The sequence below is a fragment of the Dipteris shenzhenensis genome, chromosome 26 (assembly GCF_047967505.1).
Source record: "Dipteris shenzhenensis isolate YYH24624 ecotype China chromosome 26, Dip_SZ_1.0, whole genome shotgun sequence".
Classification (NCBI taxonomy): domain Eukaryota; kingdom Viridiplantae; phylum Streptophyta; class Polypodiopsida; order Gleicheniales; family Dipteridaceae; genus Dipteris; species Dipteris shenzhenensis.
In genome coordinates, this window is record NC_141621.1 from 47796486 (window position 1) to 47815639 (window position 19154).

Here is a 19154-nt window from a genome sequence, read left to right on the forward strand (position 1 = left end):
AAGCCTTACCTGTGTTGCTTGGGATGGAAAATCATTGCTTGTAGTGGATGGAGGCCCCAAAATCGAAGCTTTGAGGTAGAGAGAACATCCATGCAATCTGTGAATCGATCAAGCACACTGAGCACTAGATCGACAATCCTTCGCAACTTGGCAAACATTGTCAATACATCAAACGACAAGAACTATGCCATGATCGAGCTCTAAGCTGCACAAGATCAACGAGCTGCCAAAAGCCTTACCTGTGTGGCTTGGGATGGAAAATCGTTGCTTGTAGTGGATGGAGGCCCCAAAATCGAAGCTTTGAGGTAGAGAGAGCTCCTCAGGTGCAGCAACCAGCTCATGCGAAACGCAAGACGCCAAGCGGTGGAGTCGATGGCGGGAACACTCGTATTGTGCGGGGAGTGAAGTTCTTCCATTGCCAGGAGCTCACCCTGCCCACCGATGGCCAGCCTCATCCCCTGCCGATAAAAATGGCAGGAGCTGGCAGCCGAGTCAGCATTTGCTACATGTAGAGGCTTTGGCTGTGTGTAACGATCCTACGCCCATCCAGCGCAATTGAAAGCAGGGATTGGCTTGAAGGTTTGACAATGGGCAGGCAAGAGCTGGTGTGTAACCAGCCTAATGGTGCTCATTCGATACCATTATTACCCATCGATTTCATAATGTGGGCAACTATAGTGAGGTGCACTTATTACAATTAGGAAGATCTGTCCTCCGTTGCCCCAGCCGTTGAAGGAATTAGAAGCAGCGAATGGGAAAGTGATAAAGGGCTAAATTTTTAAGGCCGCAACTAGTTAGAAAGTTCGCCTTGCAGACATGTTTTAGGCATCTTAAACCATGCTACCTCATATTTTCTAGTAAAATATGCATATTTCCTTCAATCTTCAACTAAACACAAATGGATTAGATTAGTGTTATTGATTAATCGTTTGTATCAATAAACTCAATAGATTTGGAGGAGGGCATGATGTGTGAGAAAAACCAAACAAGCTTCAAATAAATTGAGGTATTCCGGGACAATACAAGCTAAGGTAAGATGGCTTGGTAAGGGCATTCGTAAGCCTTTGATTGCCCTTCACAAAAAACCGCTCCATAAAGCGTCTGCAGACTTGCCAATGCTTTGATGAAAAATACAACATAATACAAACTGCATGCAGCGAGCAATTTTATCAACAAGCCGGAACTGCAGGAGATCAATCATTTAACAACGGACTCCCCTCCTTCACCAGCACGAATAGACTGCCGCCATCCCCACGAGAAATTCGTAAATCCTCATCCAGATACGTGGTCAGCAGCCAAGATTGGGCTCTGTCAGTCGTGATGGGGAATTTCAGCGGAGGCTGGCCGGAAATTATCCTCGCAACAGATGAGGCAGTATCTTGTAAAGACGTAAGTAACCCCCTGAAGGACGTGAGATCGATCTTCTGTCCCATGAAGTCAATGTTCTCAGGGATTTCGATGGAGTCAGTGAGCTGAGGCGTCCCAATCACTCCTCCTTCAAATTTGACCTGATCCCAAATTCTCCGAATTAACTAAGAATGCACCGACACTTTTATCAGGTGAACACGCAAGAATAGCAGGGAGACTAAAGGAATTGTACCTGCACGCGCTTTGGACTTCGTACTTCGAAGGAGGCACGGGCGCTGAGAGAAGAAGTGGCAAAAGGGCCGGTGAAAGTTACTGAATTCTCGACTGTGACGGCATTCGAGTCAATAAACTGAGATATCTCTCCGACCTTCACCAACGGTAATGTACCTACTGCCAACAGAGGAAACAGCTCCGAGAAAGAAGTGTATCTGCAGAAGCAATAAGAAATCAGACAATGTGTGTCCAATTTGGCTCAGACAAACAAATTCGGCACATTCGCTCAGAATGAGAAGCAGACACTCACGCTAGGATCCATTTCCCATTCAGTAAATGAAGGGCCTCCGTGGGCGCAGGAGTGGGGTTCTTAGCCTCTAACTGTGTGATCAATTCGGCGATGTCGGCCCTGACATCGGTGCTAGCCTTGAAGCCACGATCAGTGTCGATGAAGGTATCGATGAGGCCCTTCTTGAGGTCGGCGATTCCGCCGATTTCCTGGGCGGAGGAGGAGACGGCATCGGTGACAATCTCCTGGAGGGTGGAGGGGGGAGGGGAGGGATCGTCGTCCGGGCCCCATTCATCATCGGAGATGGTGGCAGAGAGGCGGGATTTGGGCAGGAGGGAGGGAGGGATGAGGCGGAGGCGGAGGCGGAGGCGGAGGGGAGGTTTGGGAAGCCTTAGGGGGGTGGGGACGGAAGGCGAGGAGGAGGAGGAGGAGGAGGAGACAGAGAGGGAGGAGCGGGAGACAGAAGGGAGGGAGGCCATGATGGCCAAGCTCGCTGGCTATGGCGGTGCTGCTGCTGCTGACTATGGCCATGAAGAACACGCTCTTGTTGCCCTCCACGTGGCTTCCTTTCCCTCCCTGAATATCCATCCATCCTCTCATATCATTCTTCTCCAAAAAAATTATTTTTGCTTTGGAGTCGGCACATTCTCTATAAACCATACACTCACTAAGTGGAAACATATTTCGCTCACTTGTTGTGGGACTCTCTTGTTCAGCCGATATTCATCCAATCCTACACCTTGGGTGCAGATGACAAAAATCCCTTATCTTGAAAGCAAATAACCCACTGGAAACATAAATTAAATGGAGTCATGACAAGAACTATGTATGAATTACAATTTACTACATATGCAATATTTAAAAAATAAGTTATATACAACAGAAGGAAATAATATAATCTTTAATTGCAAAAAGAATCGCCTAGTAGCGTTCTTAAGGCTTGGCTTCTTGTCTAGCTCAAACTTAGATTTCATATTCCCAACAAATATATGAAATGCTTGGTCAAATTACTTTCATGAGTTGGAGGTAAAGGGAGTTAGTCTAGAATCATCACATCCTAGTGTAAAATCAAAACTTACTACAATAATTGAAGCCAATAAGTGAGCTTGTGTAGCCAATCATGCAATTGCTACTTTCCACTAGGCATGTGTTCAAATAGTTGCTCCTCGTGTTAACAAGTGATCCAAGTTAGGTTCCAACTTAAGTTACAACTCGAGATTGGGTGAGCTCAGGTTTAGACCATGCAAGGAAGCAAGAAAAGGATTTGGCTAACACCAATGAGTAAAGTAGTGTACCTCCAAAGGTTGCAGAGGGACATAGGTCGAAGAGGCGATGTTGGGCCGATGCGGTCCATCCAAACAAGAAGAATGAATTTAGAAGGTAGTGAGCTCTACTATCTCAATCTAAGTAGCAGGTTTAGGTACATAGGAGATGGAGAGCGTGTTGTAGAAAAATACTCTAATTTAAATATTGAGCGAGATTTAAAGTTGGGTCCTAGCTAGTCATGCATAGAGACTAGGAACTAGAATGCGAGCTACTTGCTCATAGAGTTTTGCATCCAAGTCAAGGCGAGCAGAAGAGAGCAAGGAGAGTCGGGTGTAAGTGCGTAGCCATAGGATATTTTGTATTTAGTTTAGACTACTGTTTAATACCATTACTCATTGTTGCATTGAGTTGTATTTTTGTTCCATCTCTAATTTTTCTTAAGTGAGTGAGTAATTGCCTATCATCAGATAGTTTGCCCACGTAGCACAAAACCCATCTACTAGAATTTATTTTGGCATCAATTTCAAACACCCCACACAGAGTAGGAAACCTTGCAAAGCAACATTAGATTGCAAGAGAGAGCATCTTCTATTAGTTGTGCACACACCGACATTCAGTTGGGCATGGGATTCACCCAAACTTAGGGTGATAGTAAAATATTGTCAACATTTTCCTACTGGGGATTGACATGTTTAAAGTTTCCAGTGGGAAATTAAGTGGATTACGAATAGGATTCCATAGAATTGAGTGCATAGATTCTCAAGACAGCAACTTATGCTGACCCGAGTAGACTTATAGCAATTGCTCAAGTTGTGAGTTATTATAAAAGATTTCTCTTAGGACCTCCAAGGACTTTGGCATCTTTAAAATCTATTTGACAACTGGTGTTTGGACTACAAATTGCTCTCAAAAAGCCCTTCATATCATTCAAGAAATAAGGAATGTCTCATAAACACTCAGTGAGGGGAGAAAGGTACATGTAAGAAAAGAAGAACATCTATGACAAGGCTGAAGAGGTTGGCAGACTATTGCAAGAACAAGAAACTACCATGAATTTTCAGCCAATAAGGGATGAGCATTAGGATCAAGAGGAGGAATTTGAGGCCCACCTATAATGAGATAGATGACAACCTGGCTACATGTAGAGAAAAGTAGTTTCTAATTACCATACCAACAGTAGAAGTGAACTGGTTTTGTGCTTGCAGTAAACCTGAACTCTTCAACAGAGAAGCGACTTTCTGGTTTTGGTAAGAAGACTCTACTAAGTCATCAACAAAAGGTCTACATTTTGAGGAGTCCTCTAGGTCAAGACAAAGATCAAGCCATGAGCATCATTCCCCAAGCCACAAATGTGAATACAGCTCAAAGACAGGACATGCCTTGGGTCGAGAGAATAGTAAAGAAGGTCTACACATGCCTCAAAAGTAGAAGAACAAGAAACCAGGCATAGTCTTAACTGAGCTTCTAAGCAAGTATCAAGATGCAACCAAGTTAGCAAGAGCTTGCATCACAAGATGACATTGTAGATGTGTGTGGAGGTCGTGAGATGGCTTTTTGTGTAGATGCATAGGAGAGTCAAGGGAGTCCGTGGTCGATGTTGAAGGCCTGGTGTTGTGTCGCATGGGCATTTTCCATCGCTCTATTGGACTCTGGACTAGCGAGCTAGTGCATGAGCGTCGGGGCTAAGTTTGCAAGTCATCTGCTGCACCTTAGTCAGAGGTCGAGTCATTGGTGGCTAAGTTGTGGCTCTAAGTCAGCTGCACCCTTGAGTTCCACCTGTGGCATGGCCGTCTGCTTGGAGAACTGTCATCAGGTCCGTTGTTGTTATAGGTGGAGCTGGTCACCTGGTTGTAGAAGGTGCTCCAAGCAATAGCACGAGTTGTTGGCATAGCGAGGCTATCGATGCGCCTTGCTGCTGATTAGGAGTTGCCTTTGAAAGCATGGGTCTTGTTGGAGCTAGGTGTTGGACGAGGCATGGGAGTGCCATTGTCTACAACAGCTAGAGGTAGCCGAGGATCTTTGAAGCATGAAGCCTGAGGTAGGGCTAATGGAGCTAGACAATGCACTCGAGGAGGGATGTTAGAGGTGCATATCAAGTGTTGGAGCTATTGCTTTTCTTGTATGCTCGTTGGGGGCCAACTGCTTGCTTGTTGGGGAGAAGCTTTTAGAGTCGGGCCTTCGATGGAACAGAACTTCTTTGTAAAGTCTCAAGACCTTACAGAACCTTAGGGTCTCTTTCTCTCAAGGAAAGAGACCTTAGAAGAAATGAACCTCTCTTTCTCGCAAGACCTTATAAGATCCATGACTTGAAACCTAACTCTCAAGATACTGAATCTCAAGCTCCAAAAAGTAGATTCCTGAGCTTTCTAAATTGAAATGAAGGTGAGAAGTAGCTCTATGATGAGAGATTGAGAAGGAGCAAAGATGCCTCTAAAGGAGGGCTTGTGCCTTGACAAAATAAGGGCTTGATGCTTTGATAAGGGCAAGGGCTTGCTCTCTCTCTAATGGAAAACTCTCTCAATGGAAGATGCCTCACAGAAGGAGGGCTTGACACTCACGAAGGTGGTAAAAGCACCACCGGCTCTGATACTATAATAGCGAAACTGAAAGAGGGAGAGAGAGAGAGGAGTGCACACGAGATTACTAATGGTACACTAAGTTCTATTGAACATGAACATGAAGATGTACATGTGAACCCCTTAGGGTTAGGGTTAAGATTAGGGCTAGGGCTAGGACTAGGGTTAGGGTTAGGGTTAGGGTTTAACCCTAGTGCCCTAGAGGTATGGTGCAATTTACACCATCCTTAACATAAGGAAATTGAAGATGAAGATCCATACAATCACTTGCAAAGTTTCTTGCCCGTCTGTCACATTAATGGTGAATTACTTCCCTTGTACATTGATCAAGTTATCACAATGGTGGTATAACCAGTTCCCAATTGGTCACTTCAAAGATTGGCAATAAATATCCTTAAAAGGTTTAGACAAGAAATTAATAAGGAAGACATTCATACCAAGCTCAATGAATTGAAGCAAAGGAGCATGAATCTATATAGGATTTTGTGCTAAGAATGTGATATTTAATCAATCAACTTAGTACACCACTAGATGATAAATCTTTACAAGCATGGTTGATTATGGTCTTTACTCGAATTGACCTCAAGTCTCCAGAAATAGTTGATTTGATGAAGACATATGAAGCAGCGAACTGAGCTACTGCATTGGAAAAGAGTAAACCTACTAATAAGAATACCACAAAGCCCATTAAAAAGGTGGACTCATTTGGTACCATTCCAGTCATTGACACTCTTATGGTGGATGAAGAAGTAAAAGTCAGCAATGTAAAAAGCAAAATGTGTCTGGTGTAATTGTGGATGGTGGCACTGTAGTAGTAAACGTCATTTTAGAAGTTGTGGCTAACAAACTAAAGCCCAAGAGTATGAAGCCTTCATCATTCCAAGTCCAAGTGGCAGATCAGAGGCTAGTTAAAATCAATAAGTTTGCTTTTTGATGTTGTGGTTACCATTGGTGGAAATTATTAGGTAGTAAGTTTATTGGTGATCCCTATGGAAGAGAATTCCTACCCAATGTTGCTTGGATGACCTTGGTTAAAAAGTACAAAAGTATTGCATGATTGGCGAACTGAGTTGATGACAACTAACACTAGGGATAAGGAAGTAAAGATTCCTACTAATCCCAGCAAAATACCTAAGGGTTATAGACCAAAGGATTTAGTAAGTCCGAGATCAATTTCCACAGGATGGTGAAACTCGCCTAATAAAACTAGAGATCCTACCAGTGGGAGAGTTCGATCCCATTCAAGTAGCCGTTGAACTCAAATAGAAAATAAGGGTGATAAAATAACTATATAGTAGCATCTTATCCAAGCAATTTCACTAAAGATATAGCAGGTGAAAAAGAATTGGCCAAGTCATGGCTGGCAAATCACTCGTCTTGGTTCCAAATATTGGTTCCAGAACTAACACAAGAATTGAATCTGGGGACAGAAGAGGAGCCAAAATTAGTTGTTAAGAGTACCCATGTGATTGTTAAAGTAGTCAAAGATCTATTCATGAAATACCAAGACGTTTTTACTTGGAGTTCTATTGAGGTTATAATAAGTTAAAGGGGGTTCCTTCAGAGGACTATCAACAAAGAATCCCATTAGTACATTACATCAAATGCTTCACTGCCTCTATGAAGATGGCTGTAGACTTTTCTTCATCAAGTAGTAGATCAACTCAACTAACTCATCCTCAATGAACTCCTTGATAAAGTGGTAATGAAGCTCGATGTGTTTTATCCAGGTGTTGAACATGATGTTCTTCATGATGCCAATGCAACTCTGGTTGTCATAGTAGATCTCCATAGTCTCATCACCTGGGAGACCATGTCTTCTAGGGTCACATGGAGCAATAAAGACTCAAAGAATGCTAGACATGTTGATCAGTACTCCACTTTTATCAAAGATAGAGCCACAATAGTCTATTTTGTATTGAGCCATGAGGACCTAGCTCCTAGCACAAAGCAATATCTAAAGATGCATCACTATTTATCCTTATCTATTTCCCAAATCTATATCACAATACCCATGAAAGTTGATTCCACACTAGTAGATGAAACCATATTCAATAATACCCTTGAAGTTAGGCTTTCCAATGTGTTTCATTAGATGCAAATGAAAATTTACAAAGTAGTCCAACAACAAATGCAATGTCAAGTCAAGTATTTGCTCAATATAGTAGATGCTCAATCAACTATCAATAATGTGGCTAAGACTATTGACAGAGTGATAGCTTTGGTGCTTAACCTCAATTGGACCTCCACTGGATTGAATTTTGCCTTGCAATCCTTCATCTTAAATATCTTTAGGCAATATTTATCTTGTGAGATAATTATGTCGCCCTACTCCTACTAGAATTTGATGCCTATAAAATAATGAATCAAACTAAGGTCAATTTATCTTCAACAAAGTCTTCATGTCTTCAATCTTCTCTTTTTAATCCAAGATCATGATCAAAGCATCAAGATATCATCATCAATTTCCTAGCCCCCTTTGAATGGAGGTATAGACTTGTGTCTAATGTGATGACCTCCATAAGTAATTACCAACCCTCTACTACCATGCTGGTGGGGCTTGTTTCATCCCATTCATCAATGGCTTTTAGAGTTTGCATACTATCATCCTACAAGCAAAGTTGTGGGTGGCTACTCCTCATATATCTCCTCCTCGAGATCCTTGTTTAGAAACATTGACTTCACATCCATCTAAAAGAAGGATGTGATCAATGGGGTGATTACTATTTGAGTCATGTCCACTTGAGCTATGAGAGAAAATGTCACATTAAAGTTGAAACCTTCCATTTGTGCATACCCTTAAGCCACCATTCATGCCTGATATAAGAATGCCATTAGATTTGTACCCAACCTTGTATATCCACATGATCTTTATGACCTTGCATCTTGCTAGTCTCAAAGCTAGATCCATGTCTGGTTCCTCTCAATCCATCTTAGTTTCCATTGTGGATTTCTCTTCAAAGTACCTTGGCTCTTTAATCACGTTAACCTAAGCCATGTAACTATAGTTCAATATAGGCATGTTCCAAATTTGCCTCAACGTCTGTACCTCATCCAAACTAGTTCCTAAGATGTTGGAGTTCTTGAAGTGTCCACACACTAGAATGGGCTCCAAATGTCCTTTGCTAGTACTTCTCTCTACTTTGAGTCCCAACTTGAATCTAATTCCATATCACTTGATCCTAATCCATGTTTGATGCTAGAATGAAATCCAATTCTCCACCAGATTATTATCTTAGAGATGCTCTTACACCCTAGGGGTCACTCTCTTTGGAAGACCACATCTTTTCTAATCACCAAGTTCAATTTGCACAACCTATAGGTCTTTGATTATTCATTATAGTTGATACACACTTTTGACTCCTTCAATCTAGCTTATTCCTTATGTTGCTTTGGATATGGACCTAATAACTATATCCAATATATATGAAGATAATCCATATGAGAGGCATTCTAGAATACACTGTAGAGGTGTCTTTACTTCAACTACCTTCATTGCAAGTTGATTCAAAACATGAATAGTTGCATTGAAAACCTCTAACTAGAATGAACATTAAAGATTCTTCTTCCCTCTCAAAGTCCTCAAGATTATCCCAATAATCACTTAATTCTTTTATTCTAGCATCCCATTTTATTGATATGTCGTAGTTGTTGTCAGTTTGCCACTTGAACTCAATTTATTTGTACTACCTGCCAACCATTACTAGAGCATCCAATAAGCTTCATAAGAATCATTCCAAACAACCATCTACTACAAAGACATGGTGAGAGACAAAAGAATGCTATTATAACAAGTATCCCAAAATGCACCAAAAACTAGAATGTGTAGGATTTGAATTAAATGATTTGAGTTGGGAGGAAGTGAACTGAGAAGGGAAGTGGTCATGGATATCATCCGATCAAGCATTTGGATTTTAGATTTTGAGACATACCATGCAACCATTGAGATGGTAGATCCCCTAGAGCAATGCCAAGTGTTGTATTTGCATGCAAAAATTTTCAAGCAATGATGCAACTACATTGAATGGAAGCAAAACATTGGCTATAGTCTCCAGCATTCTGCCAACTAGCATTTTTTTTAAAGGTTCATGGAAGAATACAAAGACTTTTATAGTTGGAGACAAGCAAAGGAGGTGATCTATTACAATTTGCATATTTTTTTAAAAAACAGGCACAAATTTGGTAAAGTCAAAGCATTTAGTAAGGTTAAAGAGCACTCAGTATCCATTTATGACCAATATACCAAGAAGAACCACCTTACCTAACTAGTGAAAGAAAAAAAAGGAGAGAGCCTATATTAATAAGAATCTATTTTAGGAGAACATAAAAGAACAATAAAAATAAGTTTGTTTTAGTCTAACTTGAGCATTGCTTGTGAAGAAGGATTCTCAAATAGGGTTGATGTTGTAGCAAGTGTCCTTCAAATTTCTTCTTCAAGCATGTGAGGAGTCATAATGTGAAAAAAGAGAAAGCTTAAAAGGGGAACACAATAGAAGTACAAAGATGGAGGTGCAAAGTTTTATAATTAATCAATGAATCTGATGTAGAACTAGGGAGATAATCATGATCACATGGTTGGCCATTTTTGTTCCACATAATAGTTTATGAAGCACAAGGTGTTGGGCTTTGATATTCATGAGTAATAGGTACGGTATAACATAGATTGAAAATTTAAAGGTGTGCATGTGCGTGTGTGCACACATGCATGCACACATGTGTTTGTGCACATGCATGTGTGCGTGCATGCATGCATGCACATGGACACATGACTGGATCTGCATGCATGTGCATCCACACATGCATGCACCCTTGTGTATGCATGGTGTATGCATGTGCACATGTTTGCGTTGGGCTTGTACTTCAACTCAATGCTACTAAAACCTTTTCAATATGTCAAATGGATCATTCATGAAGTTGCACTATCTTGTGAAGTCATGAATGTTGCCATATTCTTTATTTTTTGTAGTATACAAAAATTTAAACCTTGTTTCTCACCTCTCCCTTGATTGATCTTGTATTATTTCCTAGATCATCGATAAATTGTCATGCTATATTTCTCCATGGCCTTTGATGTTTATGCCTTTTAAAATGATTGTCACTTACTTTGGCAAAGTGATGTTGCCTTGGGTAGGTGCAAATTTACAAGATATATTTTGTTTACTTGAAGGAACCTATAAAATAGCATTTTCCAATATGCTTTGATTTATTAGTCCATTGAATATGTTTGAATCCTTTTTATAAAGACAAAGAAACATTCCTCTAAATATTTAAAAAAGGGGAGTTAACAGCAAACTTGTAGCAAACTTTGGCCTAGTGTTAGTGAATTCATTTGTCAAAGGGTTATGGAAAGAGTTGAAAGGACCCCTAGCCACGACCCACATAAATAAGCTAGATGAGATAATAGAAGTAATAACTCCACAAGAGAGGATCAAATTTCTCAAATTAGACGAAGAAGAGGAAAGCCAAAAATTAGTCCAGAAATGCTAAAAGCTAATTTGAATTTGTATCCTATAAGGAAAGGGAAAACCCCAAAAGAAGGGATGTAAGAAATTGGTTTCAATAGTCTTATCTATGCTAGACAAGATAACCCTCTCAGAGAGTATTTTGGTTTTTAGAAAGGTGTGTGGTGTCAGTTGTAGCAACCATGGCCATACCTAAGGAGGAGCATTAGTTGTAGATAAGCACTATGCCATTTGCATGACCACCTGGAACCATACCATGAAGTATTGCTACTACAAAAAAAAGAATCACCCTTGTTTTGGCACCATGACAACATTTATTCAAGTTTCTCATGAAGCTGATTGTAGACAACCTTTTGGACCAACTAGTATGATTTTTTTCCTTCTACGTAAGGTCAAGGGCATCACCATGCCCCATGTGCCTAACTCATCAAGAGAAGGTGAAGCTTGTCTTTAGAAAATTCTAGGATTGCCACTTGAGGTGGCTAAAGCATTAAGAGAAGGTAAAGCTTATCCCCAAAACTACTAGGAGGGGGGGTCATAAAAGCCAAAGAGTAGCATAATGCTAGTTGAACCTTTGAAGGATGGATAGTTATGTAGAGAAGGGGTCAAGGCTAGCAATAAAATGGATAGGAAGGCTAAAGAAAAAGTGCTTAATTAGGCAGCACATAAGTCCACATGGATATGGATCACATACACTATTGATGCAAAGAAGTAGGCTCAATAGAACGGAGGCCAAAAGGCATTTTGAAGGCCTTGAAATCATCAAGTGAGGTGTATCTTTAGGTGTTTATGAACGATCTAGTATTCTTTGATCTTATTTTTCTAAACCTACACCAAAATTTGCTAGAAAGCTAATCCAACGAGGAGAATGAAGTTGGTTATCGGAGGACCTCTAAAAGTTGACGGTCAATATGACAATAAAACAATTTCTTTCTACATTCTTGGATGTAGAGAAGCCTTGATGGGACATCTTCAAGAAGACATTAAAGATCCAACTTCCTTTTGTGAAGAGTAGACAAAGAGGAGATTGACTTTAGGCATTAAACGTAAGCATGAAGGCAGAGTAGAGTGATGATAGAATCAAAGCATATTGTTTGTGCTTTTGCTCACAACCAAAACACAATTCAACTTGAACACTCACATGTAATATTGTATACAATATGGAAAACTCGACAGAGATGAAATTTTATTATTATTTACCCCCCTTCTCTCTCTCTCTCTCTCTCTCTCTCTCTCTCTCTCTCTCTCTCTCTCTCTCTCCCTCTCTCTCTCTACACACACATACAATATGACTTTTATTGATATTTTGAAAGCCTCGAAAGAAGATAAGATAGATCATCCCTATGGGGTGTTTCTCAGCATTGCAAGGCATATAGATGAATGCAAAGACTCTCACATAGAATTGACATAAAGATCTCAAAACACCTCACCACATAGGCTGGCTAGAACATGGCCGAAGACATGTAAGAAAGAGACTACAACACTAAGCTAGAGCTTTGTTTCTTATAATAGAAGTATGTTTCCTTCCTTGCCATCAACAAGAGCCACCAAAGTATTTGCTACCAACTAGAATGATGCTTGCGACTCTCATGGGCCTTCAAGAGGCATGAACACATGAACCAACTGAGTAGATAGAAGAGCCATTGACTCATTGAGTCAACCTTACAAGAACCTCGACACCACGTTGAACTTTGCATAGTATCTTGCCACATGGCAAAAAATTCACACCTTAGTGAAATGAGCACATCACCTTACAAGATTTACCCAAATCATTATAGAAAGCCAACATTCTCCCTTTAAACCAAGTAGGGAAAGAAATAATAGTATACCACTCTCCACATAGGCTCACAACTAGCTATTGTCCAACCTGGAGTAAGGAAGAGCAGGGATGTTTTGAGAGCACCTGGAAGTGAGCCTATTTTGCGTAGGTCTACCAGAGCTAGGTATCCTGTGGATAGGCTGAAATATGATGGATTTACAGCCATTCACTATGCCTATATGGTCAAAGTGATATAGGAACTAGACCCAACCTCTTTTGAGCAAGCCATGGGAAAAGAAAAATGGGAGAAAGCCATGGATGAAGAAATGGATGCCTTGGAGGCAAATGCTACATGGGAATTGGTGCGTTTTCCTAAAGACAAGAATGCAATTGGCTGTAAGTGGGTTTATAAGGTGAAGCACAATGCAGATGGTTTTGTGAACAGATACAAGGCAAGATTAGTTGTCAAGGGGTATGCACAGATATATGGCATTGATTATGAAGAAACATTCAGTCCGGTTGCAAGGATGGCAACCATAAGAGTAGTCATTGCTATGGCTTCATCAAAGGGATGGTCTTTACATCAGATGGATGTAAAGAATGCCTTCTTGCATGGTGATTTGCAAGAAGAGGTCTTTATGGAGCAGCCACCAGGTTATTTTCATGCTGTTCATCCTGAGTTTGTTTGTAGGTCAAAGAAAGCCTTGTATGGCTTGAAGCAAGCACCTAGAGCATGGTCTGATAAGATAGGACAGTATCTTGTCACTATTGGCTTTCAGATTTCCAAGGCAAATTTCTCACTCTATGTGAGAAAAACAGAGAAAGGTATTATGCTGCTTGTCATTTATGTTGATGACTTGATCATCACAGGTGATAGTGATGAAGATATCCTTCATGTGAAAATGCTATTGAAGTAGAAGTTTAAGATGAAGGATTTGGGAGAGCTGCGTTATTTCTTGGGCATTGAGGTGATTAGATCACCAAGTGGGATACGGCTCTTGCAGAGGCAGTATGGATTGGACATGCTATCCAAATATGGGATGACAGGCTGTAAGCCTATTTCAATTCCTTTGGAGTAGAATGTGAAGCTGAGCACAGATGCAAGTGAGCTTCTAGAAGACCCTACTTGTACAGACGCATAGTAGGAAGTTTGATTTATATGACTATTACCAGGCCAGATTTGAGCTATGCTGTTGGATTGGTAAGTCAGTTTATGCAGGCTCCAAGGAAACCGCATTTGGATGCGGCTAGACACATACTCAGGTATGTGAAGTCCACATTGCAGTATGGACTATTTTATGAGACTGGGGTTCAGATACAGTTGCATGGATAGACTGATGCTGATTGGGCTGGTAGTATTTCTGATAGACGATCTACCAGTGGATATGTGCTCTCTTTTGGGAGTGCTGCAGTCACTTGGAGCAGTAAGAAACAACCTACAGTTGCCTTATCGAGCACAGAGCCTGAGTACAGGGGTGCAGTAATGGCTGCATGTGAGGTAGCTTGGTTGCATAAGCTACTTTATGATATGCATCAGTCTATAGATGGGCCAGTTGTCATTTATTGTGACAACATGAGCAGTATACACTTGGCAAATAACCCAATCTATCATGCTAGAACAAAGCACATTAAGGTGCATTATCACTATGTGTGGGAGAAGGTTTTACTAGGTCTTATTGATCTAGTTTATGTCACCACAGAGGATCAGGTAGCTGACATATTCACAAAAGCATTGGGTGCAGAGAAGCTACACAAGTTCAGAGACCTGCTTGGTGTGGAGGAATTGGGATTGAGCTCGAGGGGGAGTGTGGAGATATCGAGCTCCACTCATGATATGCCAGGGTGACCGTTGTGTATTTATGTCACCGACTTGTTAATTGCAGATGCGGTTGGTACACCGCCCATGAATAATAGTTGGATGATAGCTATCCTTATGTACTCTAGTTCGTGGCTCAGTTAGTATGCCACCTTAGTTAGCTAAGTTTGGTTTGAGACCCACATATAGGGTTCTTCTATTTCTTTGTACTAGAGTTCTTTTGGCTTTCACAACTAAGAAGAGAAAAACTGTTTTCAGCCTCCACGTTTGTGTATATTCCCCCATTATGTATGTGAGAAAGCCGCAAGTGAGACTCCTTCCTTCTCTCCCACTATCTTCACATGTAGTTGCATGAAAGATCGCATCCTATTGAGGTGAGTACCTAGTGAATCATTGTCAGCCATGTGTATCCTGAACAATTCTTGAGCATATCCTTCAATATTTCACTTTTGGACCCAAAAATGTTTGCAAAATATGCTAGTTCTAGGCCTTGGATTTAGACACATGGTTAATTTTTCTTACCATCAAACTTCACAATGAAAGTCTTTGGCAAACCAGATTTTGTGGACTTAGACCACTTCTCCATCTTGATCGACCCTTTTTAAAAACTCTTCACAAGGCCAACAAATGGAAGTTACTCCAATACCGCTTGATAGAAATCTAGCTGTATTGGTCTGTTCTTTTTCTCACAACCTAAACACAACCTTAACTTCAACACTCACATGTAATATTGCATACAATATGGTAAACCAAACAAAGATGTAGACATAAAATATGACTTGAATTGATATGCTAAAAGACTCAAAATAAGATAAAATAGTTGCTCATCCTTATGGGGATTTTTGTAGCATTATAAGGCATATACATGACCACAAAGACTCTCACAAAGGCTCAATATGAAGGACTAAAAAGACCTTGGCAACACAGATTGTCTAGAACATGATTGAATACATGTAGATAAAAGACTACAACACCAAGTTGTATCTTTGATCCTTATAGTAGAGGAATCTTGAAGTTTCCCCTGTTGTTGACCTGCGAGTGACTCCATGCCATCACGAAGAGTCACCAAGGTATCTTTTACCAACCAAAACATTACTTGCAACTGTCTTGAGCCTTCTAGATGCATGCACACACAAACCAATAGGGTAGAGAGGAGCCTTCTAGAGGCATGCACACAAAAACCAATAGGGTAGAGAGAGGAGCCATCAACTCATCGGGATGACCTTTCAAGAACCTCCACACCGTGTCAAAATCTGCAGGGTATCTCATCATGTGGCAAAATCTTCAACCTATTGAAACCTTAGTGAAATGATACACTAACTTCCTGCAAGGTTTACCCAAATAATTGCAAACAAATGATACCTTCCAAGTGCAAGAGAGGTTAGATTGGGGTATGTTTATCTAGAGGCAAACATCTAGATCTATGGCTAGAATATAGCTAGACTTGTACTAAAGAAGGTGAATCTAGGGTGCATATACTATATATGCCGAGGCCTTCAAAATAACCAAGAAATGAAGGGCAAAAGTGGAATTTGAGATCAAGTAGATCTTGAAGATGCTTTATAGGAATAGAAGGGACAAGTTCACATTAGGATAAAGTGAACCCTCACTAAGTTGCCCAATGATAAGGATGACCTTTAATAGGCGTAATAATTATCTTGAAAAGACTAGCTATCCTAGTTGTTTACTATCTATTGCAAAAAATGGTTGAAATAGAGTAATTTATTTTGGCAATGGTTTACTTATGCTCTTTCTATTGGTATGCTCTTACACTATCTAGAGCTATCATCAACTAGCACTTGCTATTAGATAATGTTGTGCTAGCTTTTTGTTGACATGACATGGCATATACAGTGATGATTTTCTACATTCTTTACTCCCTCTCTTTTCTTCCCCTTATATCAATTCTAGGTATTCAATATTGGTATACAATCTTTGAGATCCTTCCTCCTCCCCCTCATACCTATCATCAAGTCTGGAGAGAGCTTGTCATGGGTTTCTTGCCTATACATTCTTTATTATTCATATGCTAAAGAAATAAAAGGGAGTTTTGCATGACTTGTTTAATGTACCTCTCTCTAATTTTTATATACTCATAGATTCTAGCTTGGTCTAATAGTCTTTCTACTCAGGTTTTATGGAATCTAAGTTTCTTTCCTTTACTATGCATGTTTGGAAATCAACCTACCTTGGTGGTTGTAACCTCCATTAAATCCTCTTGCTTAAGGACTACGACAAGATCTCGATACAATGTGGTGATGCCTTATAGTAATAGATCTTGTGCTGACTCCTCGACATCATCATCTGCTTGATTCAGTAGTTGAAGTTCTAATTTGGAAATTATTGCCTTTTAATTTTTTAAAAGCCCACTAAGCTTATTGTCCTTTGAAAACTCGGGGGGGTCACTCATCATATGTAACCCTATCACGTGAGTTCAACAGAAGGATATTTTTAATTTTGAAAATTTATAGAAATAAATATACATAAGGGACTATTTAAAATAGTTTTGGAAAAACATTATAGATTTGCATAGAAAAGGGGTACATTTTATTAATGAAAATTTTGCAGATAAGTGATTTTAAAAATAGGCCTTAAACGCATGTGATATAGAGGGTTTGTGCATAGTGACCCCCCCGAGTTTGAAAATCCTCCTTTCAAGCAACGCATGTACCCTGTGGGTGTTTGAAAAGAGGCAATGTCTGCCTTGACTATTGCCTCATCTCTCTTGGACTGTGCATTTTTCTTATACTTTCCAAGTGTTGCGATGTAGGCAAGCTTTAGACCATTGAATGTTTGAGCTACTTTTGGATCTCATGGCAATTGATCATTAAGCATGTAGAGTTGGATTATCTATCTTTCTTGAGTATCAATTGACACATTGGCTCTATCTAGTTTAGTTTGGCAAAAAAAAGGGGGGGATTATAGGCTTTGTGTTTAACTCATAAAACATCTTTCTCTTTATATACTAACAAATTTTGACTAAGCCTGGTTTTGATTGTCTTACGATGAATTGGACATTGTTTAAATTACAACTTCGGAAAATTAAAACCCCTTTTTGTTTCTTTCCTTGGACATGGTTGTCTAGTCTATTGATTTCTTATTATAATGTTTACATATATTATAGATTAATAATTACCTTAAATTATGCATCTTCTAAGATGGAATTGAATTATTGCCAACCTAGAAGTTTTGAGAAAGTTTGCAAGTGATATCCCCCCCTCCCTCCTCTCTCTCTCTCTCTCTCTCTCTCTCTCTCTCTCTCTCTCTCTCTCTCTGTGATATACAAAGAACTGCTCTTGTCTCTATAATACTCAATTCGGAGCTAGGGACATATATGGCCTATCAAATCTATAATTTTAATGAAGATTGCCTGAAGCACTAAAATTTGATTTGGATTTGTGAAAATGGGTTTATTTCCTTGCAAACATTTTATAACTTGAGTAGTTTTAAGGGAACTTTAAGATCATAAAATGACATATGTCTTTCTATAACTTAATTATTTCCAAGGCTCTTAAACAAGTGGATAACCAATGATTGCCTCCAAACATGGGATTTGAATTTGGTGGTGTTGTCTACTAAATCATATTATTTAAGATTGCCCTATAAGCCAAGATCTAGGCTTTAGAACAATGAGCTTGTTCTAGAGCAATGAGTTTGGTTTTTTAAAGGATTAATCCAGCACCTTGATAGTGGTAGCAAGAAAAAAACCTTTATAAAATTTAAAGGATTAGTTTGGTTCTTTAAAGGATTAGTCCAGCACCTTGATAGTGGTAACAAGAAAAAAACCTTTATAAATTTACATTTTGTACATGTTTTAGAAGATATTCTCTTATACCAATCTTACTCTCGACATCAATAATACATATTTTTGGGTAGTAGTAATTGACATTGTAAATCTTATTACTCATTTCCTATTTTTGATTTTATTACATAGTCGGATGCCTTTTCCTTTGGCATATCCTACTTTTCCACACACACGCAAAGAGAGAGAGAGAGAGAGAGAGAGAGAGAGAGGGTTCTTGTTCTCTAGAAGTATGTGCAATTTTTTTGTGAAGGATTCTATCTTTCTCCACTTGCTCCAATATGTACACCTTTAGTAAGGCCTATGCTATTTTTTGCATCTACCTAGATTACATAGGCACTTCAGACTTGCATGTCCATGCACATGCGTATGAACATGAATGGATGCATGCAACAAGCATGCACGCATGCGCATGGGCGCACATGCACACACACACACACACACACATGAGGCATAGGAGGAACTTGAGGCTAAGCTAAAGGAGGAGTTGGAGGTTGAGAAGCATCATGCAGAGGGGAAGGTTGAGGAGCAAGAGGCACATGCATGCCATCCAGCTTGAGGGCATCTACTTGAGCAATCTCTAAGTTACTCTTCTTTATGCGG

The 19154-nt window shown here is 39.9% G+C and overlaps 1 protein-coding gene across 1 annotated transcript; it reads right to left on the bottom strand.

Annotated features, from left to right (window-relative positions):
• Nucleotides 1-1019: 1019 nt before the first annotated feature.
• Nucleotides 1020-2350, bottom strand: LOC147885190 (putative plastid-lipid-associated protein 2, chloroplastic). The gene is made up of 3 exons (XM_087397509.1): nucleotides 1892-2350; nucleotides 1601-1796; nucleotides 1020-1508 (listed from the first exon to the last, which is right to left on the bottom strand). The coding sequence occupies exons 1-3, from the start codon at nucleotides 2347-2349 to the stop codon at nucleotides 1194-1196; spliced, it is 969 nt and encodes a 322-aa protein (XP_087253635.1). The 5' UTR covers nucleotide 2350; the 3' UTR covers nucleotides 1020-1193.
• Nucleotides 2351-19154: the final 16804 nt, after the last annotated feature.